The sequence below is a fragment of the Onychostoma macrolepis genome, chromosome 17 (assembly GCF_012432095.1).
Source record: "Onychostoma macrolepis isolate SWU-2019 chromosome 17, ASM1243209v1, whole genome shotgun sequence".
Taxonomy (NCBI): Eukaryota; Metazoa; Chordata; class Actinopteri; order Cypriniformes; family Cyprinidae; genus Onychostoma; species Onychostoma macrolepis.
The window spans coordinates 5,107,220-5,132,096 of record NC_081171.1 but is presented as its reverse complement, the minus strand read 5'-3'; the positions used below and the strand labels follow the sequence as shown (position 1 = coordinate 5,132,096).

General features: G+C 35.6%; 1 protein-coding gene across 9 annotated transcripts in view; it reads right to left on the bottom strand.

Annotated features, from left to right (window-relative positions):
• The window catches only part of LOC131523236 (neuronal PAS domain-containing protein 3), a 313,372-nt gene that overhangs the window by 232,389 nt on the left and 56,106 nt on the right, over positions 1–24,877 (bottom strand). For 6 of the 9 annotated variants that reach the window (XM_058749405.1, XM_058749406.1, XM_058749409.1 and 3 more), the window contains one exon: positions 12,400–12,498. The exons of 1 other annotated variant lie outside the window; for it this stretch is intronic. In XM_058749405.1, the coding sequence (XP_058605388.1) occupies positions 12,400–12,498 (99 nt within the window). Of the gene's footprint in view, positions 1–12,399; positions 12,499–13,631; positions 13,989–22,680; positions 22,823–24,877 lie in introns of those variants that run through there. 2 more of the 9 variants (XM_058749413.1, XM_058749408.1) reach the window with 2 other exon arrangements.

Below are 24,877 nucleotides of genomic sequence, written 5' to 3'. Positions count from 1 at the left end.
CAAAAGCAGCTCCTGTCAGGCTAAACATGCACCGGGTTGCTTTGTGTTTACAGCCCCTGCTAAGTTCACTAAGCAAGAATAAAAAAGCAAGAGATGAAATCCTTGTTGAGTATTTTGCCGTGTTTGTTTGTCCGCAGAAATCTGGCTCAGGAGGGAGGTTTGAGCACAGCGGGTCCTGAGACTCTGCTCGTCCTGATAAGTGTTTCTGTCTCAGATGAGGCGCGTTTCTACCTAACCACACGCTCTCTGTTCCAACTCCCAAATATGCACGGTGGAACCAATTGATTTCTGCTTCACAGAAATCTAAAGGCAAACCAAAAAAAAAACTAGAATTTGTGTTGCAGCAGCACAGTGTATTCTGACCAAATTTGCAGAGCGTAACAAAAAGAGAGGGCAATTTCAAACACGCACTTCTATTTTAATGAATGCAATGCTGTGCTTTGATATGCAGAATTTAAGAAATAAAAAAAAGTGAAAATGGCTTATAAATCTAACATAACAACAACAAGCAAAGAGTGTGTATTAAAATTCAGAAATCTCACACTGAGCCTTCCTTCTTCAAGACTTGAAAGATCCCGTCATCTTTAATGCCTGTGTCACTGGACCGTGATATAGAGACAGTGAGAGTCGTGTACGAAGGGCATGGGTGGGATCAAACCCCTTTTCCATTTTCCATGCAACATCTGCATTAGTGGCCAACCTGCACTTCAAAAACCTGTCACCTGGATCCCAAGGAGATAGCGGAGAGCCAGGTAGACAGAGTGCAGACAAGGTCAAGGTTCCTCAGCAAAGTCCTGCTGTTCAAATACACCGAGCGAAAACAAGCAATGCTCCGTCCACCTCCTGCACCTCCCCTGTACTCCTCTACCACCTTCCTCTCCTCTCTGGGAAATCTATAACATTCATTATTTACACATGCGCAGAGACAAAGAAACAGGTAGATGAAAAAATAAAAAGAAAGCAGTTAAATAATTGAATGCTAGGCACCTTTAAAAAAGGGGAATCTGGGTAAAAAAAAAGAAAAGTAGGTCAGAAAAAGAGAAAAAAATAACATCAAACAGAAAAACTCGCAACAAAGTAATATATACTGCAAGTACGCTCATGCAATGTTCAAAACGTATCGCTCCGAACAAGTGCACAACATTTCAACACCACCTGCCCTCAACGTCTTCACTTAAAAAAAGGTTAATAAAAGAAAAACAACACATTGGAGCAAATACACTTATCGCTAAGCCACATCTCTGAAAATCTGAATCCAGTCCACATTTTCATGCCTTCATCATTCTGTACATGTCCTCATATATTGTAGTTTATTTAACACAATTCCATGATTAAGTGAATGTGGGTGATTAAAATTAAATAAAATATTTTACCAATTTTGTCATGATCCTTGGTGCTATGATATAACCTACTTCTTATATGAAAGAAATAAGTTAATTTAATAATAAATATTCCAGATCGAAACACTGATTTAAATGATAATCAAACTGAAGAGCCTTTCCGTTTTCCAAACTTTGATATATTCGGTGCTTAAAACAGCAAAAATCAAGATGCGAACTGAAATCATTTTTTTTCCCTTCAATATCTATTATTTTTTATTGAAAAACACACAAAATCTTTAATCTTCTAGAATCACAAAATCAATTGTTTAATTGTATAAATATAAATATTAAATACGAATAAAAATAAAAATATTATTCTTTCTGTTTCTGCTAACAAAAGTTTGAAAACAAGCAGCATTGTGTTGGACAGTGTAGGTCTTTGAGTCAGAAGTTACAAAAACCACAGCTCTAAAACATTTTAGCAAACATCCTCTTTTATAAAAACCACAGAAAACAGTATAATAGCATAAACTAATAATCAAAATGGTTAAACACGTTGACTTACTCTACTGTACCTCTATCTTTAGATCTTATTTCCCATCCTGTTTGTTTTCTGTGTGCTATTTAAAAAAAAAAATCAAGTTATATTTAATAAATTTAAGTGTCCGAGTATATTTCTGAATGTTTATATACTTTTACAGAAATACTTTCTTAAATTCTAACACAAGCATAGTTCTTTTTTTACATTTTAGAAAGTACTGCATAACAAGAATGAGCCTTCCTCTACTTACACCCATAATTTTTCATCACCTCTCTCATAATAAAAGCCTCAAGTAAAAACATTCTCCCAAACTTCACTGGAGGAGTGACCTGAACTCCACTGTGGCTGGCTAATGCAATAAATACAGCCATCACAAATCAATATAAATGTACTTAACAACCTGTCTTAAAGTTGCTGACATTTCCAGCTAATGTGATCCATATTCAAGCCCATTAGCACGTTAGGCCAGCACAAGAGTGCGCTGTTAGCACCACGCTGTTATTGTGCCGTGTCCATTTGGCTAATGCTAACGCTGCCTCCTCAGACAGGGGTTAAGTGACTGAGTCCGGTACACAGCTGGGAGGCTTATAAAGCAGCCTGTGAAATACTCACATGGCCTTCAGCGTGGTTAACAGCACAGCGGCAACATTCATGCACAGCAAAATCAAGCCTAAACAGCATGATCTGTCCAAATGAAGAGCGAGCTTGAATTCTAGACTCTGAACACATGCACACCTGGGAGAAAAAAAACAGCACTGTTTCTACACATTATTCCTCAGAATGTCAACATGAAATGGAATATGCATTTAACTTTCATAATGTGATGTAGTATTGAGTGAAACCGAACATTTGGTGGGAAATAATAGTGGGCAGCACATCATTTTAGCAATCAATTTATTGGGCTCTGATATTATTACTGAATATTAAACTTAATTTTCTAAGTGATCATTCATTCATTCATTCAACCTTTTTATTGTCCAACAGTCAAGTTTTTGGTGAACAAAAAAAATAGGCTAATTTATTTGTCCTTTGTTTGCTTTATTTGTCTGTCATTTCTATTGTCCAACAGACAGGTTTTTGACTGGCAAATAATAAAAAAAGGCAAATAAATACATAAATAAATATCAAGATGGGAACTGAAATCATATTTATTATTTTTCCACAATAACTATTATTTTTAATTGAAAAACAATTTATTTAGTGATTCTATAAGATTCAATATTCTGTATGCTTTTCAATTAAAAATAATAGTTATTGAGGAGAAAAAATAAATATGATCTTGATATTTATGTATTTATTTGCCCTTTTTAACTGTTTGCACTTTTTATTGTTCGCCAGTCAGAAACCTGTCTGTTGGACAATAAAGTGGGCAAACAAATAAATAAATAAAGTGTTACTATATTTAATTAATTAGGCAATTTATTTATAATTCTGTATAATTAATTAGATATAGTAACACTATATTTGTTTATTGGTTTGCCCTTTTTATTGTCCAAGAGTCTGGTTTTGGTGAACAATAAAAATGGCAAAAAATTAAAAAGAGGGAAAATTTTGAAAACGTAAAATAAAAGCAAATAAATAAATAAGATATTAGCAACCACATACATGTGAACAAGCACCATTCACATTTTCTTCAATACTGATAAATAGTGATATTTCATTGAGTGTTCTTTTATTGAGCACTGATAAATAGTGCTCAGTAAAACTGAGGATATTTTTAAAAGAAAAGTACCCAGGGTTAATTTGAATTCAACTCTCCTTCTCTGGTCCTTTAAATCCCTCAATCTTTAGTGTTTTTGCACTATAAAACACCTCACAAATCGCTCTGGACAGCATCATCACACAAATGCTTCAACTGTCCGTGTTATATCCACTTTTAGACACAATAAGCGGGTACTTTTACTTCCCCTCGGTTACAACAGACAGGTCCTCAGACCTCGGCGGCAGGTACAGACATCCCTCTGTCATGTATTTAAGCATGAAATGCAGCCGGAGCTGCGGTGGCGGGGGCCGACAGAAAGGCAGCAGCTGAAATGTTTGCATCTCACCTGAAGTATGGAAGTTTCCAGCTGCATAAATAAAATCCCCATGGCAACTAAATGTGGCTGGAGATAAGAGAGAGGAGGAGGATTTATGCCTTTTCTGAGCTGTCATGGCCTACAGATCTTCCTCAGGCAAAGCAGGCCACCTGCCACACATTATATTAACCAGTGCTCCACAGGACTCTCTCTCTCTAATGGATAGCTTCATTTATGCCCCTTACAACAGGAACTTTCTGCCGCTGGTCAGGATTGAAACCAAGCTCTAAAACGAAAGATAATTTACTTATATATATATATGAGAAATTAGAGTTTAACTTTAAAAGGCAATAGGAGGATCTACTGCTTAAGACTACACTGAAAAAAATAAGAAGTTAAATTTACTCATTTTGCATGCATATTTTTTAAAGTAAAATTTAAATACGGAATTAAGTCAAATCTACTTAACGTTATCTAAAATTAGTAAAGGAAATAAGTGAATTTAACGTGGCCAGGTAGAGTTTGATGAGTAATTTCTACTTAATTATTTTAAGTTTACCCTACAATACTCAAGTACATTTCACTCAGTCACGGTTTGTAAACTTTACTCAAACAACATAGCACTGAAAAAACTGCTCGTTATTCATTTTAAGATAATACGTTTACTCAATAAGTTATTAACTGAATGAACACAGAGACCTGAATACTTGGCACAGGATACACAATGACGGTAACAATCAGTGTTTGAGTATGAATGGGTCATTTTGAGTAAAAAATGAACTCCAGACGTCACAAAACAGCAAGTTACTTAACCTAACAACAAAAGCAACCACAAAACAGTGTAAATACATCTCGAAAACAGCAACAACAAAAAAAATAATTACCTTATTATTTATTCATGCCCAAGTGCATGATGGGAACAATGGGATCATGACGTTGATATTTACTTAAACAATATTTGTAAAAATAACAAACAATTCCAAATAAAATATACTTAGAAGTTCAAACTTTAAATGTTTTCTTGAGTACTAATATTGAATTTACTCTTTTATTTAAATTCTTGCCTGAACTAAATTATTTAATGTAGAAATTACATTTGTTTTTCTGTAGTATTTACTTCACCACAAAATCATTTTTATCAGTGTAGTACTAGTACAAATTATTAATGGTATTAATAGGGCTTATTCAGACTTAACATTTTTAGTTTACAATCAATAAAAAAAAAAAAAAAAAAACTGTATACATCTTAAAAGTAGAACCCGTGTGTATATCTAGGAATGAATATTAAAAACAAATGTGCTAAAACTATTCAAAACACCTGGCAACCACTAACACACTAGACTTATGACTGCTAGTATTTCACCGCTCAAATTTTCCTCAGAAAATGCACAAATTACTTAGTTATACAATTTCTAAAGTCATTTCCTTGTTTTCTTATATGTTGATGACCCAAATAAGACCAATTTCCTGTAGGATCTACCGCTTAAGACTAGTACCGGTAAAAATGAGTGATATTTGAATGATACTTCAAATAGTGCTTATTGAAACTTAAAATTTTCATTTCACAATCTTAAATGTTAAAAAACTAGATACATATTAAGACGAACACGAGCAATATCTAGAATTATCTAGGAATACATAAAAAAATAAATGTGCTAAAACTACTCAGAACATCTGGCGACCACTAACAGTGATTTTGTGACTTTAAGTTTTGCACTGCTCGATTTTTATTTTATTTTTTTCCCAGAAAATGCACAAATCTCTTTAGTTATGCAATTCCAAGAGAATTTCCATTTGGTTATATTTGTTTTTATATATGTTGATGACCCAAAAATGACACATCAAACCAATTTCCTAAAGAATCCTCTGCTTAATAGTAGTACTGGTACAAATTATTAGTGATATTTGAATTATCCTTCAAATACTGCTTTTTCAGACTTATAATTCTATTTTACAATCAATAAAATGGAATGAATATTAAAAAAGTGCTAAAACCATTTAGAACACCTGGCAACCACTAACACACTCCACTAACAGGCTCAAATTCTTTTCAGAAAATGTTAAATCTATTTAGCTATACAATTTCTAAATGAATTCCTGTATTGTTTTTATACGTTGATGACCCAAACATGACACAACAAACTAATTTCCTGCATACAAACAAAGGCTGATGTGCACAGGACGTCAGTCTGACCTACTTCATCCATCAAATGTCACTCTGTAAACAGCTTCAGCTTTATCAGACCATGATTTTTTTTGTTGTTGACTTCAGCAATCAAAACTTGAGTGTAATATTTGATGCAACTTTTTTTTTTTGATAAACAGCCTCATTTAGCTCACTTATTAGCAAATTCTGTATCGCAGCCAGCAAGCCATTAAAAAGCTGTGCATGGGGACTGTTAATGGAGGCTCATTCAGATGCACTAGCTTTAATTGTGTCCTAAAATACAGCTGAAAATGTATTTATACCTGACCATTTTAACCATTATGTTGAATCGCTTCAGGTAGGTACTTTCTATTAGTAACTTCATCCTGACTTGGTCAAACTTAGAGACAAATGCAAAATAATGTTAGTATTTCAACGTCAGCACAAAGCTAATATGTGGCATATGCCACATTACAAAAAATCCACATTATGGGACAGAGAGAGAAAGATTATTTGGGAATGTTAAAAAGCGTTACTTGAAGAAAAAACTCTGAGCAATTAATTTAATGTCAGATGCGTTAGAACAGCCATCTGTTTATGAATCTCTCATTTCTCACAATTCACAAAAAGCAGTATACTAGCATACAGATACAGACATAGATGGAAAGTCATGAATTTCTGCTTTCAATGGGGTTTTAAAGTCAACATGAAGTCAAAAAATTATCCAATACTTTAAAAAAATAAAGCTTCTTCATTGGCATTGATAGTTCCATGAAGAACCTTTAACATCTATGAAACTGTTCTATTGCACAAAAGGTTCTTTATATTGGAAAAAAGTTCTTTAGATTATTAAAATGTTCTCAGACTAAAGCCGCTTTTCCACTATCGGGCTGAACGGTTCTAAGAACTGTCAGGTACGGTTCCAGTTGTATTTCCACGTGAGCCCGGTACGGCGCGGCACGATTACAAACCGTTCTCTGTGCTGATAGAGTGTGTGACGTCGCCACTCAGGATCTGTCACTTGTCTGTTGCCTGGCTGCTAGTTTCTCCGTAGCTTGCTAAGTGCGCTATTTTGAGCAATGTAAACACAAATTAGTATCGGATCGGCACGGAATGGAAGGGTTATGTAAAGAGAACCGTTCAGCGCAGTGGTGGAAAAGCAGGTTAAGAAAAAAGTTTTAGAAAGTTCATTGAAAGGTTCTTTGAGGAACCAAATTGGTTTTTTTATCGCATCACTGTGAAAACCCATTTCTGGAACCTTTATATTCTGTTACTTTCTTTAACAGATGTGTCATTATAATTTTAATCAAAATGTAATCATTTTCAAAATGTGAACCAAGACTCCACAGGTGGAGAAAATTATGATAGCCAATAGGTAAATAGCCATTTATTAATGCAGCCTTTCTAAAATCTTGTCAGTAGTTAAAACAGCAATTAAACATTTAATGGCTGCAGCAGTCATAGCAAATAATACATCTGAAAAAGCAACCTTACCATTGGGACATGCTGAGAGGCTCTTGAGAGTGATCTTGACCTTCAGCTTCAACGTATCATTCAACATCTCTGAAAACCTGCAGATAAAGGCTCCAAAAAAATGTTTTCTGATATCATCTACTGCAAAAATTGACTCTTTTCTAGTATAATCATGGCCACTTTTCACAGTCTGATCAATTCCAGATCATATAGAAGCAACGTTTGACTAATTTTACTCTAAAATCCATCACATTATGCAAGTAAAATGGGTTGCGAGTCCATTTCATGTTGACTTTAAGAACACAAACATTTATCAATCTCCAAAACTAGGGAATCCTTTCTGGCAATGAAAGAGTTTCTTCAGATGATTAGAGGACTCTGCAACCGAGCCAATGCATCTAAATATTTGGCATTCGCACCCTTTAACTCTGTCTGACATTTTACCAGAGCTATTCCAATGCTCTGTTCCAACTGTTCAGTCGAATCCAATCCAAGTTTGGTCCAATCAGGTGTTGGAGGAGAAACAGGGATGGATGGAATATATAATGTGTGCGTGTATGTACATGTAATGGATGTGCACGACTCAATCGCTGTGCATGTCTTGCTGTTTATGGGGTCAAAGGTCCCAATAAGCCTTGATAGAGGAGAGCTGGTATCTCTGTGAGCGCTGGACTCCGTAACGAGGAGAGACAGGTGTGCGGCAGACCCTTGGCCCCGCTGCAGCCCCTCAAAGGCCCCATGCTGGGAAGAGAGGTGGCTGTCCCTCTCCACACAGCCATTTATCTCAATTTCAGTCTGCCCGGCGTTCCCGGATCAAACAGCACTTAAACTAAATAACCCTGCTGGAATTCACCAGCAGACTCATCAACCTGAGATACATAAGCACACCTCACAGTGACCAAACCAGACAGCCACTGCTTCAGTTATACAGTACACCATCACTTAAGACTAAAAAGTCTCATTAAAAAAAAATCTTTGATTATAAATGCATATTAGAATGATTTCTGAATGATCAGGTGACACTGAAGACTGGAGTAATGGCTGCTGTAAATTCAGCTTTCCATCACAGAAATAAATTACATTTTAAAATATATTCCAATAGAAAACAGTCATTTTAAATTGTAATAATATTTTACAATATTACTGGTTTTAATGTATTTTTGATCAAATAAATGCAGCCTTGGTGAGCTTCTTTTTTTTTTTTTTTTACCAACCCTAAACTGAACAGTAGTGTATGTATCAACATCTATTTAGTATTCAGCAACTTGACACGTTCAGATGAACGACAGTTTTAAATATGCCTCAGTAGTTAGGAAATCATAACTGAGGTCATCTATATATAAAACAATAGTCTGAAGTGGCAAGCTTGAAATAGAGAAAGAAAGTAGTCCAGATGCCTCTTGCTCTATTCCAAGTCTCATAAGCCAAACAATAGCTTTGAGTGAGGAACAAACCTGTATTTTAACAAAATGTATTTAAGACACAGGTTTGATGTCAAGCCCCATTGGTTCCTGAACCAAAAAAATGGTGTGCCAGTTTACAGGAAAATTACATTTGACAGCTGCAGCAGAGAAAACTAAATAACTAAATTTGTAAATGTTTCTGTCTGTCTTCACACAAAGCAATCACATGACTTCAGAAGACTTGCAATATAGCCAAACATACTATGGACTACTATGGTCTTTATGGCCTTGAAAAAAATCTACTTTTCCATTCCATTTAAAAAATAAATAAATAAATAAATATATATATATATATATATATATATATATATATATATATATATATATTTTTTTTTTTTTTTTTTTTTTTTTTTATTAATTAACAGCACATGATTTTGGAACAACATAAAAAAATTTATTTCTCATCTCTTTAATTCTATAGGTCAACGAGAGGGTGGAAAATAGTCAGGAAAACTACATTAGGACTGTTTTGGGTGCAAGAAACCTTGACTAATATTATAAGTGGCCTTCTAAGGGAAAAAATAAACTGCAACAAAAGTAGAATATGGTCCATTTAAATAATTTCCTGGCTTTTGAAGCATGCGCCTCTTTAATGGACAGCGAGGGCATCTAATGCCAGTATGTTGGCGTGGTGATGGTGTTGGCATTGTGCTTTTGTTCGCTGGAACGCTTTCAGAGAGGAATAAAAAGGTGAAAATCTATTTAGTGGCTTTACGCCATACCTAAAGTGTCAAAGCGTGAACAGAATGCCGGTGTGCGAGAAAAGAGACATAAAAATAGAGGAAGTGCTGATGACAGAGGAGGCAGATCTGCTGTTATGCGCACTGGCAGGTAGTGTATCAGAAGCCAAGGGTGGTTGTACTAATAGTTCTAAATACACCCCATGATGAGCTATTAGAAGAGGCTTTTTGTGAATGTGATAAATAAATCCTCTTTAGTCAGTGTGACAGTAATCCCAGAGCCCCCGTGCCTCCATTCCTTACCAATCCATCAAGCGGCGCCTGCATATAATCAGCGCATATTTCTCAAATGCGTTTCCGAGCGCTACAAAGACTTCCCCAAACACGCATCTCTGGAAACTTCCAGCATGCCTGGTCTCGGAGGAATACGTGAAACTTCACTTCCCACGATGCCTTGTTTCATCTTCAGAGGTTGGAAATCAGTGAGGGGCACAATGAAGGGCACTTCTGGAAAGGGGCATCGTTTATCAGAGCTATAAGCAATACGGCTCGTCTTACTAAGCCTATTACGTATTGGATTTCTGTTGCTGTGGCATAATTTATTTGAGCTGCCGCGGCTCAGAAGCAATAATACTTGTTTCTGATCAATTAAGAATGTCTTTGTGAAGGCGAAATACTCACTTGGGGTTGCTCACTGAATTTAAAAAAACGCCAAAGATGTAATTCTACCTCAGATGATCAAAAAAGAAAACATACATGCATGAGGAAAAATCTAAAAAAGTGTTCAGTGTTCATTTCTAGAATGATAGTTGGAGGGGGGGAGAAAAGGACTCTGACTATGGTCACCACAGTTTCTGCCAAAATTGTAGCTACTGTAAAATAATGCATTTTTTGTCCTTTTAAAAGCCTTGAAAGGCATAGTCAAAGATGTAATTCTACCTCAAATGATCAAAAAGAAAACATACATGCATGAGGAAAAATCTAAAAGTGTTCAGTGTTCATTTCTAGAATGATAGTTGGGGGGGAAAGACAGAGAAAAGGACTCTGACTATGCTGACACAGTTTCTGCCAAAACAGTTACTGTAGCCACTGTAAAATAATACATTTTTGTCCTTTTCAAAGCCTTGAATGACACAGTCAAAGACATAATTCTACCTCGAATGAACAAAAACAAAACATACATCAATGAGGAAAAAAATCTCAAAGAATAATATACATTTCTAGGCTGGTAGTTGGGGAAAGAAGTGAGAGTGCGCCTTACAAAAACTGATTATGGTAACCACAGTTTCTGCCAAAACAGTTACTGTAGCTTCAGTAAAATAATCATAAATAAATCTGGTGTCTCCTTTAGGCAGTGTAAGAAGATCCAGAATCTTTCACTCATAAAAATAAAGGTTCCAGAAGGTTTTTTTTCGCAGCAATGCAATAGAAGGAATTTTTTGGTTCCCCAAAGAACTTTTCAAGTGAACAGTTCTTAAAAGAACCATTTTTTAATCATCTGAGTAAGCTTTTTTTCACTATAAAAGAACTTTTTGTGGAATGGAAAGGTTTCAAAGATGTTAAAGCTTCTTAATGGAACCATAAATGCCAATAAAGAACCTTTATTTTTAAGAGTGCTCTGTTGGTTCATTTCTTTTTGGTGACAGTGCTGGCTGATATCAATGCAGCGCTCATGTTGTGTCTGAATTACAGTACATAAATGTACACGTTCTGCTCTGAGCTGTTCATTTCTCAGAAATGATTGGTTTCTAATGTGCATAAAGGCTGAATTTGGATCCATATTCTGCTTTGTTGGTGATGATACTTAATTACTTCATAAATGTACATCTATATTCTCATGCAAATCATTGAGAATGTGCAATGAAGACAAAGGTAACTCCAGGTAACAGTGACTATATTAAAACAATTTCAAATGGAAATACAACATTTTGGGGTCATTAAATTTTTAAAAGAAATTTATAGTTTTATTTAGCAAGAACAAATTGGTCAAAAATGGCAATGAAGACAATTACACTGTAAAAATGCATTTAATTTTCAAATAAATGCTGTTCTTTTGAACTTTATATTCTTAAATAATCTTGAAAAAATTTATCAGTTTACACAAAAATATTAAGCAGCAGAACTGAACAGAACTCAACATTGATATTAATAAGAAATGCTACGTAAGCAGCATTTCTGCATATTTGAATGATTTCTTATCAAAATTCAGCTTTACCATCACAGGAATAAAATACATTTTAAAATAAGTTAGAATAGAAAAATATTTTTAAATGGTAATAATATTACAAAAATGTATGTAAATAAATGTAGCCTTTCAAAAATCTTACTGACCCCAAAATATTTGAATGTTATTGTGTATTTACATTACTTTAAATTAATTCTGCATTTCCAAATTATGCGTTTAACAAAGATGAACTGTTTGTAAAACAGTCTGAAACTACTGTATTTTTGACATGACATGAACGCAGCACACCTTTTACATTAGTAACTATATCTATACCAGCATTCTGGAAGAAACTACAGTGACCATGGTTTAAAAAAAATTCTAAAGATGGAACAAGAACAGTGTTAATAAAAAACTTTGGGAGAAAGCTATAAATCACTGAATCTGTATCATCTATACTGTACAATACAAATGTTATTTGTCTGTGACAGTGTGTGCGAGTGCTGTTGAAATGTCTGGTGTATGTGCAGATGATCTGTGACTTCTATTGGCTCCGGCTGGCCTGAGAGATGCGGTAGAAGGGATGGATTACCATGGTGATGAGGTATGTTGTTGCCCTCCAAGGTGGAGTGTCTTGGGCCTAGTGGCGGAGCAGGAGCTTGCATTAGCAGACCTCTCCCAGTATGGCTCGCTGTGGAGAAATGTGGAAAAGCTCTTAACGGCCATAATGAGGGAAACATCAGCACCCAGAATGACCCAGAATTCACACAGATTTAGAGTACAACTTCAATGAGGCAAACATTTCAAAAACAATTACATATTCTTGATAAACTGAAATATAAGATAGAACAATAGAACGACAGGCAGCACAATAGATAGTTTGAACGATAGAACGATAGATAGAACAATAGAACGATAGATAGATAGATAGATAGATAGATAGATAGATAGATAGATAGATAGATAGATAGATAGATAGATAGATAGATAGATAGATAGATAGATAGAGACTTTATGAAAATGATGAATTTGTTGGAATGTAAAAATAACGGTTTCGGATAATAATGAAAAATGACACAATATGCAACGTGAAATGAACTTATTTAGAAATGTATTTTCTTTTTATGTTTTCTGCTGTTAGTAACCAGTATGAGAAATATTTACACCACAAAGCATATATTCGATTAATTTTGAGATCTAATATACAAATAAAGCAGCGTATAAGCTTACATGTTGATAATTGAGAAAGCAGTTTGAGTGCTGCAGTACACGCTGTAGCTCCGCCTTACTTAATCATTGCCAGACTCTAGAATGTTTACTGACTGATTTTAAACATGTATTTTTCAAAACAGTAGTTTAACATTAACAAATTTTCCGGGTTATTGATTCGGGGCAATGCGATTGGCTTGTCTGGGGCGTGATGCGCTACAGATAACGGGTGGCGTTCTAATTGCTCGGCATAAACGGCCTCGTTCACGCATTTATCTGCGGCACTCAAACGCTAAAGAGCTTTTATTTGTTAAGGGCTCTTCATGATCCCTGTTAAACACCGGAGGTTGCTGCAGGATGAATGGGAAGGAACTGAAAGGCGAGGTTTTAACGGTAAAGGATTGATATCAGACGGGGTGAACGCGGCCGCGCTCCTCTCTCTCTATATCTCCTCTAGATTGATGCCTTGCAATTTACAAACTTCTACGGGCCACAATTCATTTAGCACAATAAATTCCCTGCAGGTATGGAGAGTGTCGCCATTCTACCGCCAACTGAATGAAAACACCTACACACGCAACGCTCCGACACACACACACTCGCACACACACTCACCTACACATAAAGCACAGTGTCTCCACGGCCCAATGTAGGCCCATTTTGATTTTGTTTCATGGCCATAAAGGCACTGTATATTGCAGACAGCGATGGAAGATTTGGTCCATTTTTCAAAGCCGACTATATTACCCCTACACCACGCATTCTCTTTAAAAAAAGACCTTTTCCCCACATGTTGGGAAAACTAATCCCCATCTGGTGCATTGTACTCTATAAAATGCTCCGACGTGGCCTTTCCGTGATTTCCAGGGAATCGGCGATATGATTGAAAATGTGTCAGTTTTGTAAGCAGGCCTGCTCCGGGTGCACGTACAAAACAGCACCGCTGACCCTGACGCCGTCTCAATCGCGTCAGACTTCCTGTGCACGCTAAATCCTGGTCCTGTGTGACTCCTTGACAATCCTACAAGCTGGAGAGAGATGCTGGATACGTTCTCCTGCTGTTTAGGCACAGTGATTGCGAATTATATAATAATTAATTATTTGTTGATTTCAGTGGCATTTTAGAAGGTACCATGTTATCAAAGCTCATTTCCACCACGGAATAAAAAAAAATAAATAAATAAAAAAAACTGACTTTTTAATCTCATAATTTTGATTCATGCAAGATATACACTGAAAATTCCAAAATATAAACTCACAATTCTGAGAGAAAAAAAAAATCTGACTTGTACAACTAAAGTCTGAAAAAGTCAGAATTGCACAATATAAACTCACAAATGTGAGATTAAAAGTCAGAATTCTGAGATAAAAGTGCTGCACTTACCTTTTTTTAATTCCATGGCAGAAACAAAAAACAACTGCAAGATGCGGAATTCTGAGAAAATTCTGAATTGTGAGATATAAACACAGAATTCTGACGTAAACTTGAAAAATTGCAAGAAAAAATTCTGAACTCTGAGTTTATATCTCACAATTTTGACTTTTTTTGTCATAATTGTGAGCTTGTATACCACAATTCAGGGTTTATATCTTACAATTCTGAAAATAAAAAAAGTCACAATTACCCGTTTTATTTATATTTTATTCTGTGGCGGAAATGGGTTTCCATACCATGTGGCCTGATTGGTAAGATTTTGGACATTGTAAATAAAATGCAGTGCTCATTGTGTGAAATTGAAAAACAGTGAGAAGCTATTCATCTGACAATAATTAAAAGAAGAAACTGCAATGCACTCAAATTTGGACCAAATCTGAGCTAGCTAGACTGGAACAGTCTGGTTAGCATGCAAGCTAACAAAAAAAGCAGAACAAGAAATGTTGAATTTGACATTCGTAGCTTCAGTTATTTAATACGATTGTACATATTATTTAAATGTCATATTCAGATAAATAATATAATAAAGCGATTTTGTAAGATAAAGCAATTTGCAAAACACCGACCTAAAGGCTAATTCACACAGTCACAATAAACTGCAACAAACAACAAATTCAGGACATCAATCACATACTGTACCAGCGCTGTTACTGTTAACTAAAATTACAACTAACACTTCTTTAAAAAAAAAAAATCCCTTTTGTTACAAGTCAAGTCAAGTCAAGTCACCTTTATTTATATAGCGCTTTTACAATACAGATTGTGTCAAAGCACTTAACAGTATCAAATTGGAGGATAGAGTGTCAGTAATGTATAATGGTAAGATTAAACACTCAATTTTCAGTTAAAGGCATTTCATTATTGAATTCAGAGATGTCATTGTCTAGCTCGGTTTAGTTTAAATAGTATCTGTGCAATCAAATCGGCGATAATCGCTAGAAATTAAGTGACCCCAACTGAGCAAGCCAGAGGCGACAGCGGCAAGGAACCAAAACTCCCTCTGTGACAGAATGGAGAAAAAAAAACCTTGGGAGAAACCAGGCTCAGTCGGGGGGCCAGCTCTCCTCTGACCAGACGAAACCCGCAGTTCAAAAGTTTATATTTCTATTCATCTCAAATAAAATATAAATATTAGATTGAAAACAATTTAAATGTTGCCTTGGCAGCTAACTGAAATAAAGTAAGTTTAAAATTCTAAAATTACTCAAACTGAAATAAAAAATAATTAAAAAATATATAAATTTACAGATCACAAAAGAAAAGAAAATCAGTAAATCTTTCAAATTAAAGTTAAAAAAGGAAAATATATATATTTTTTTTCAATCTAATTCAAAATAGTATATACAGTAAACAGTACCGAAATAACACCGCACTAACCCTAATGCCGTTTCTGATTGTTTCTGATTTCCATCAGATGCTAAATCCCTGACGCTCCTGCAGGCTGGAGAGAGAGCAGTGTTTGCAGGATATGTTCTCCTGTTGGTTTGGCCAAGGCGTTCATAAAGTCAACAGCACAAGCGATGTAATACAGGCCTCAGAGTGCTGAAGATCTGCTCAGTGGGTTTGCACTAGCATCTGAGGATTATTATCCAACAGGATGGTACCATGTCAGAACAGAGCGGCCCGTGCCAAAGGGCTGACAGACTGAGAGAGGGAGGTTGGAGAGACCACGACTAGAGAAGAGATGAGAAGCGCTGTTGAGGGAAAGGATATTTTTGCGTCTCTGGTATTCCGGCAGTGTTCACAACATTGTTTCACTAAAAAAAACACACACACACACACTCACAGAAGGCCAGGACGGAGGTACTGCAGACCCGTGCTGCATCACAGAGACCTTCAATCCGCACAAAACGAGGAGCGTGTCAATCAAACACAGGAACGCTCCACACACCTGTCATAACCCCGCAAAATAACACCTTATTTTCCCTCAGCTGCGTAAACGGAAGAATCCGGAGAGACTAAGAAGAGACAGAAGGCAGAATATGATGAGAAATCAAACCCCAATCCTGGGAGAAAAAATGAAATACAGAGAACTCTAGACACTGCCTATATGGAAAGAGCTGAAAATATACCACTGGCTGAACAAAAGGTAAGAGCGTTTGTAGTAAAACCACAGCTGCAAAAAAAAAAAAAAAAAAAAAGAGTACACCACTGTCACTTCTTGCCAAATTCTCCTGCTGAGTAGTTTTCCTACGCTAACCTTTCCAAACCAACGCTGGTCTGGTTTACAGTTCATGTGGACTCAAGTACAGTTTTCAACTGACATGAAAACAATTCAATCAGAATTGCAGAAACAGGGTTTTGTTTTTGTTTTGTTTTGTTTTGTTTTACAGTTTTTGACAATAATGTGGTTTAAATTTAGTCAAAAATCATTTCTGGTAATTAAAATTCAACTTTACCTTGAAACAAGTTTAAGTATTACAATTTCTAAATAAAGGCTATATAGAAATACTAAAAACATGACAAGCACATAACAAAATTACTCAAATTAAATAGAAATTACACCAATTAGAACCATAATAAAACCAAAATAATAATAAATAATAAAAACACTTATGTAAATATAAATAAATATATTTTTTTTAGAAATGTATTAAATAAAAAGAAATTTAGTCAGTAATTTGGTATGTGAACTTTACTCAGTTTTAATGAAACAGATACAGCACATAATTTCACAAAATCTACATTACAGAATTTACTAATTCTGACAATAATGGCCAATAAAACTATAACAGACTAAACAATAACCTCATATTCAAACAACACCACCAGTGTTGTTATTGTTAACTAAAAGTATAACTACAACTAAAACTATTTTCAGTCATTAAAATAAAGTTGAAATAAAACAAACAAAAAAATATTAGATGAAAAACTTAACTTTAACTAAAACTTTTTTTACAACTAACTAAAATGAAATTATGTTTAAGTTAAGTACTACAATTACTAAAACTGAAATGAAATTAAATTATGCAGGAGGTATGCAGAAATTTAAAAAGTTGAAGTTCAAAAATTGCTAAAAATGCTAATAAAAATGCACATAACAAAATTACTAACATTTGAATTAAATTTAAAAGGAAAACTGAAAAAAAAAACTAATTCAAAACATTAATAAACACCACAAAACAATGTAAATATTACTAAAATATCACTAATTTTAGAAATATGTACGCTGATTGTGATGCACAGCTACTGAACTGTGACAGCAGCCTAAGACCCTAGTCTCATCAATGGCATCAAGATGGACAAGAATTGTCCTGCTTGTTTGAAAACACTCATCTCAGACTACTACGGCCCCCTGGCATGTTTATTAGGCTGCGATATTGACTGCTGGATTGGGCGTAGGGGCCGCCCAGCGTGATTTACGGGGGCTTTTATCGATGTCATCTGCTGGAGTGGGGTGAGTGACATTTACAGGTAAATTCTCCCATGCAAGAGTCCATTACAATAACGCACAAGCCATCCGTGGTTCCCCCGTGCACATGCTGACCACAACCCAGCTACCATCACAGAGACAATAAATCTAGAGCGCAGGGGCCGATGGCTCTGACCGCAGAGTTAACCTGACGTTCATGGAGAAAAGGGCCAGATTAGTCAGTCTGGACAAGACGGACATAAAACTGACACACAAGAATACACAGCAGAAACCATTGAAAAGACAAGCTGTTTGCAACCTAGCAGACTTGAGAATCCAGATATAGCTTAATGCATAAAATTAAAAGAAATGCTATAAATAAAACTATAAGATTAAATATTAACCAAATATTCATATAACCTACCACTGGTGTTAATGTTAACTAAAATTAAAATTAAATATATTTTTTTAAAAATCAGTAATTAAAATAAAGATGAAAAACAAAAACTTTTACAACTGAAATAACATGCTTATGTTAAAGTACTACAATTACTAAAACTAAATTAAAATTAAATGTATATAGCAATTTAAGGTATATAGAATTTAAAAAGCCAAATACTAATAAAAATGCACATAACAAAATCACTTAAACCTAAACTTAAAAAATCAAAAGGAAATCTAAAAATATAAAACAACATATACTACAATAGCATATAAATAATACTACAATAACACTGCAACATACCAGCTTGTTGATTTTTTTAAAATGTAAGCCGTACTGCAATATAAAAAATGCTATGAATATATAATAATAAAGAATAAAAATTAATATATTTTTAGAGGTTTCAAAAGACATGAGAGTGAATAAATGACTATTTTCATTTTTGGTTTGAGAATCCGAATATATTATAAATATATATTTATTTATTTATTTATTTATCTGATTTTATTTATTTATTTTTTACATTTTATTCTGAGATATAGTACCGTACAGTAGGCTGCTTGATGTCTCGGGATGTAAAACAGAAACAAAAAGGACCAAACTGAAGTTTCTATAGATCCTGTTTGAGCTTGCTACAAAGAAAACCATAACAAACTGACAGGCTACAAGAAGACACTGTCATCTATTTTTACTAACATATATGATGAAGAAACTCGTGCGTGTGTTTGAGTTGTGGTGAAGAAGTGTGGGGATACACACATGACCTGTGTGTGTGTGTGTGTGTGTGTGTGTGTGAGAGAGAGAGAGAAAGAGAAAGACAGCATCACTGTTCAAGTGCTGCTACGCAAATAAATTATTAAGAGCCGTCTGCTGCACCACATCAAACCAGCAGAGAGACTGAGATATTCACTGCGGTACAGGGACAAGACTGCCGTCATATCTGTTGAGCGCACACACATACATTCATGCTCAGAAATACAGGGACAAACCGGCATTCTGCTTCTTCCAGCTCTTAAAGGAGCAGGTCACCAAAAATGAAATCTGTCATTATTAAACGGTCATCATGTTGTTCTAAACTCAAATGGTTTTCATGATGTTCATCAGTTGCTCTCTTGAAAGTTGATGTGACCAAGATCCATAAAGAACAAACAAAGCATGATAAAAGCAGTCCATATGCCTGTGCATTATATCCCATCCTCTCAAGACATATGATAGCTTTGTGTGAGGAATAAACTAAAATTTAAGTCGCTACTTACTGAAAATTTTGCTAGACAGTCAGGTCACTTTCATTTTACGGAAAAAAAAAGTGCAGCATAGACATTCTGCAACAAATAAGTCTGGCAGGTTTAAAAAAAACATGACAGAGAATAAATACATTTATTATTTTAAGTAATAAGAGTTAACTGAGAATTAACTCTCTCAAATGAGAATTGAGAGTCTTGAATTGTGTTTTGAATATGAGGAGATAAACTGAAATTTTATAATAGCGTTGTCCTTGCTGGGTGCACATTCATTTACAAACTAAATGACTCTTAGGAGAACAGTTAATGGAATCGTTATGGAAACAGAACTGTTACAGGGGATCAGAACCTCAGATGACAATCTGATTTAATTCTCCAAAATGAGCAGGTAGAGGGAATCCGTAGACATTTTTCAATGCTAATTTTAGGGGGAAGCCTTAGTGCTAAAACAGGTTAAACAGAGCTGAAAGTAGCAACAAACAAGTACAAATATTTAGCAAGAAAAGGGTGTGAATGACGGGCGTTCCGAGGAGGAAACCGGCGGGCGCAGATTCCGTGTGGGCCGGCTAATGAGTAACAACCTCGACGGTCTTTCTTCTCTAATTTTATTTCTTGGAAAAATATTTGTATAATAGTCCCATATTTTCCCAGCTAATGCCAAGGATAAGTCATTATGAGCCCATTGATAACTGCTGCTCTATAAGTCTGTGTTCCTCTGTAACCCCGGGCCTCAAAGCTGCGGTCGGCCCCGCGCCAGCACTCCGCTAAAGAGAGCTTGAGCTTTCAGCGCGCCGAATCAAATCCCAGCCAGTGTTTCAGTTCACATTAGGTGAATGACACTCACGCATATGCTTTGCTGAAAGTGCCAGAGGAGAAATCTGAATGATTCAGACCGAGCGTATGTATGTGTGTGTGTGTGTGTGTGTGTAGAGAGAGTCTCGCAGCTCCTCACAGTGTGGGTGGGTGTGCGCTGTGAACACCGTACTCTCGGCAGGCGTCTAGATTGACTCTCTCCTGTAGGCTATAACGGGTAACATCTCTGATGTCATGAACTTGAGTGAGACACTAATGATGCCAATTTATTCACAACTACAGCTCTTACTTTATCATTCCACACTTGTTCCTTAAGGCCAACTGCAGTTTCCAGCACAAGCCGAGCTGGGAGGATGTGAAGCGCGCTGCACAGGAAGTCCAACTCCATCCATTTGGTGGGACAGAGCAATTAAATAAACAAACTCATCTGTGATGAGAGTATTTACTTCTGGCAAAAATGAACTCACTTTTCAAAGTCAACATGAAGTCTATTTTACATCTATATTATGACCATTTACAATAAAAAAATCCTAAAATATTCCTCCATCTGAAAATGTAACTCATTACTTACTAATAATTTTCCCCTTCAGCAAGCTGTTAAACACTATTACTGAATCACTGAATCAGTGAGTGCAACCAGGGAAGTTCACTTGATCTGTAAACCGATTCACTGAAAAGATTCAAAATCAAAATAATGCTTTGTTTAAGAATTGGACATTGCTATTTCTCTAATAAATACTATATATATGTGTGTATATGTATGTGTGTGTGTGTGTGTGTGTGTGTGTATATGTGTATATGTGTGTATATATATATATATATTAGGCTGCGTTAACGCTTAATTAGTTTATCGCGTTAACGCATTAATTAATTAACGCCGACAATTAGTTTATCGCGCGTTAACGCATTTTTATTTTGAAAGTCCGCTGCTCACCGCGCTTGAATACACATAGATAGACTGTAATAATACAACCGAATACAACACAAACCATGGGTCACAGGAGGGGTGGGATGTTTATCAGTAGGCTACTGGCTGAATGAAAGCATTTGTTGTGTGCCTAAGAGAGCTACAGCGCGAAACAGAAAATATCTGGTGCGGACAGAAAAATGGAAAAAGGTACCGAAATCTTAAATGGACATTTTTATTTTAAACCTCTTCCACACGGTGGAGTTGATAGAACTAAAGCTATTTGTAACCACTGCAAAGCTGAATTGTCTTATCATCGGAGTACTTCGAGTCTGAAGTATCACTTAAATGCAAAAAAAAAAGTTAACTGCTACTAACTTTTAACTGCTGTAAAAAAGCACTTTATTTGTTTAAAGTTTTGACAAACCAAATGTTATTGCACTTTTGTTCATACAGCAGTACTTTGAAAGAATAAAATTATGCAATACACTACTTTTGATTTCATTATTGAATTTTGCGCATGCTGCGATTAATTGCGATTAATCGCAGCAACTCATGCGATTAATCGCGATTAAAATATTTAATCGTTGCTCAGCACTAATATATATATATATATATATATATATATATATATATATATATATATATATATATATATATATATATATATATATATATATATATATATATAAGAATTGAAATTTTACAAAAGATTTCTATTTCAGATAAATGCTGATGTAATATCAAAATAAATTCATTTTTAATTAATTGTTAAAGAACAATTGTTTTAATCCTGGAAAACGTATCACAGTTTTCACAAAAATATGAAGCAACACAGCTGTTTTCAACATTGATAGTAATAAGACATTTATAATAAGAAAAATAATTAAGAAGAAGAAGAAGAAATAGAAAAGAAAAGATTTTACTTGAGCAGCAAATCAGTATATTAAAATGATTTCTGAAGGATTGTGTGACACTGGAGACTGGAATAATGATGCTGAAAATTAAGCTTTGCATCACAGAAATAAATTACATTTTAAAATATACTAAAATAGAAAAGAGTTATTTTACATTTGTAATAATATTTTACAATATTACTGCTTTTATTCTTGATCAAATAAATGCAGCCTTGGTGAGCAAAAGAGAAAGAAATCTTACCAGCCCCAAACTATTTAACACTACACACAACTTTTGCTTTCACAAAGTAAACAGTCTGATTTCATGTTGACTTTAAAGGCGAACTCTGCTTTGCAAATGAGTTCTGATGAACGGCTGATACGATCACTTCACGCAAAAAAAAATAAACACACCTCATAGCGAGATTCATTTGTGTTCTTTTTAAGTTCCTCGGGGGTAGTCGAGGGGAACGGGATGTTGTGAAGAGAGAAAGAGGATAAAAGGAAGGAACGAAATGATGGATAGAGCAGAGCGGGTGGCTGTGATTCACTGTTTTGTCACCTGCAGCGGGACTGACCTTCATCTCTCCCCAATCAGCCTATTTACTCAGCATCAACGCCTCTCTTTCACTGGAGTGCCTCAAATTATCAGTGCCATTATTCAAAAAAGACAGCGGCGTGGCGATGCGACCAGATAGATCTCAAGCCCAACTCCATCAGCCGCTGCTAACATAGCAAAAATCACACCCCTCAGGAAGACGTCGTCTGATTCGCCGCCACTTCGTGCGCAACGGAGCTTAGCATTTAATTAATTAAACTTAAAGCGCTGACTCTGCCCGCGATTGGTCACGGCTCTTCCTTTTTGTCTGTTTTATTGCTTTTTTCGCATGTTTCTCTCTTTAGCACATCTGACGCTAAATAAAAGAGTGAAGTACGACTCGTAGCACATCCTGCAGGCTTCTGGAAGAGTTCGGGTCACGGCCAGCGCTGTTCAATTAAGCCTGCGGCTATTTGTGTGTATACAGTAGCGGTCTCTCCTAACATTCTCCATTATGTCTACAGTCCTCGCTGTCATATTTGATTTGCTGCGCGATGAAACGGGAGGGATTGCGTCAGAGAGACTGTCAGTCACCGCGGGAGAGAGAGAGAGAGAGAGATACGGGCAGAGAAAGAGAGCGCTTGAAAGGAACGGCAAGAGAGCAATGAAGATCTGCACAGAGGGAGTCTGCATTCGCTTTCGTCTTTGAAATAACTTCCAAACGGCTGGCCGTCTCATTCACCGGCATTGTGTTACCCACCGTGGCATCTGCATCCTATTAATAAGAGCAAAAGAATCGCAATTACACTGTATTACTTCAGAAAAGCGGTGTGAGTAATTGATAGACTGGATCTCGGCCAAATGGCTGCTGTACCAATTAGAGGATCATCTTCTCCTGCTTTGTGCGAATATTTGAGGGCAAACATCTCACGCCATTTGCATGAGGTGTCATTTTGCTGCCAATGATTACAGAGTAGGGAAAGTCTTTGCCCACATAAAGTAAAACATCTGGGAATGTTTTTCCATATATTACGTATGTATTTATGCATTACTGTGTTTATGCATGTCAATCCGGGAGAGATGGTTTCACCTGGAAATATCTGAGGCGAGCCAGTCAAAACCACTCCTTCATTCATATTTATGCATATACCGTGTGTTTTCCCTCCAAAAGCGACACGGTGTTATCGCGCTCAAAAATCATATTTCCCTGATAGGTAGGATGCTTTATTAGGGGAGAGGACGCTTCGCAAGGTTTAAATGACAAGCTAACAAGCTTGAACAAGTCACGGTTGTTGTTGAAGCGTTCTGTGAGACGCTACAAAAGAGAACAGCGAACCGTCATCTGTACACAACACCCACAACTAAACACTTTCAACAAATGGACACAGATGAACGCAACATAAAACCTTAGAAAAAAAATCCTTATTATTACATTTACTTATAAAAGGACAATTACTCCACAAACACAGAAAGAAATAACAGTTAAAACCACAGTTAAAAATAGATATGCTTGGTGCTTGGTAATAGGCTACTATAGAGAAAAATGTATATAAATATATTTTAAATTTAATAAATGTAATAAATACTGCGACAAAATACTGTAGAACTCATTATAAATTTTATTTATATATTATATAAGCGCTGTCAAATGATTAATCGCATCCAAAATAAAAGTTTTTGCTTGCATAATATATGTGTGTGTTCTGTGTATATTTATTATGTATATATAAATACACACACATGCATGTATATTTCAGAAAAATATGTTATGTTTATATATTAAATATTAAATATATTTCTTTATAATATAAATTATATGAATATAAATATAGACATGTAAATATTTTCAAAATATAAACATTCATGTGTATGTATATATGTATGTGTATGGTAGCCAATTGATTCTGTTAGTTGATATTTGAAATCACCAAAACAAACACGCCCCTACCTCGAAAGGGTCTCGCCCCTATTTTGATAGCTCCACCCCAAACAAAGCAAAACCAATGTTACTGATCTATTGAGAAGAAACAAAGCAACCTCGGCGTCCAATCACAGGCCTTCCCGCTCCTTGAGTTCTCTCCAGCACTGGAAATCTGATCCGATATTTACACGGGTCCTACTTCTTGCCTTATCATAATACCATGTTTACACCAGACGTGAGCGGTGCGGCGCGACAAAATACTGTTGAACTCATTATAATCAGTGATGCTGTCTACACTGGATGCGGTGCGGGGCGA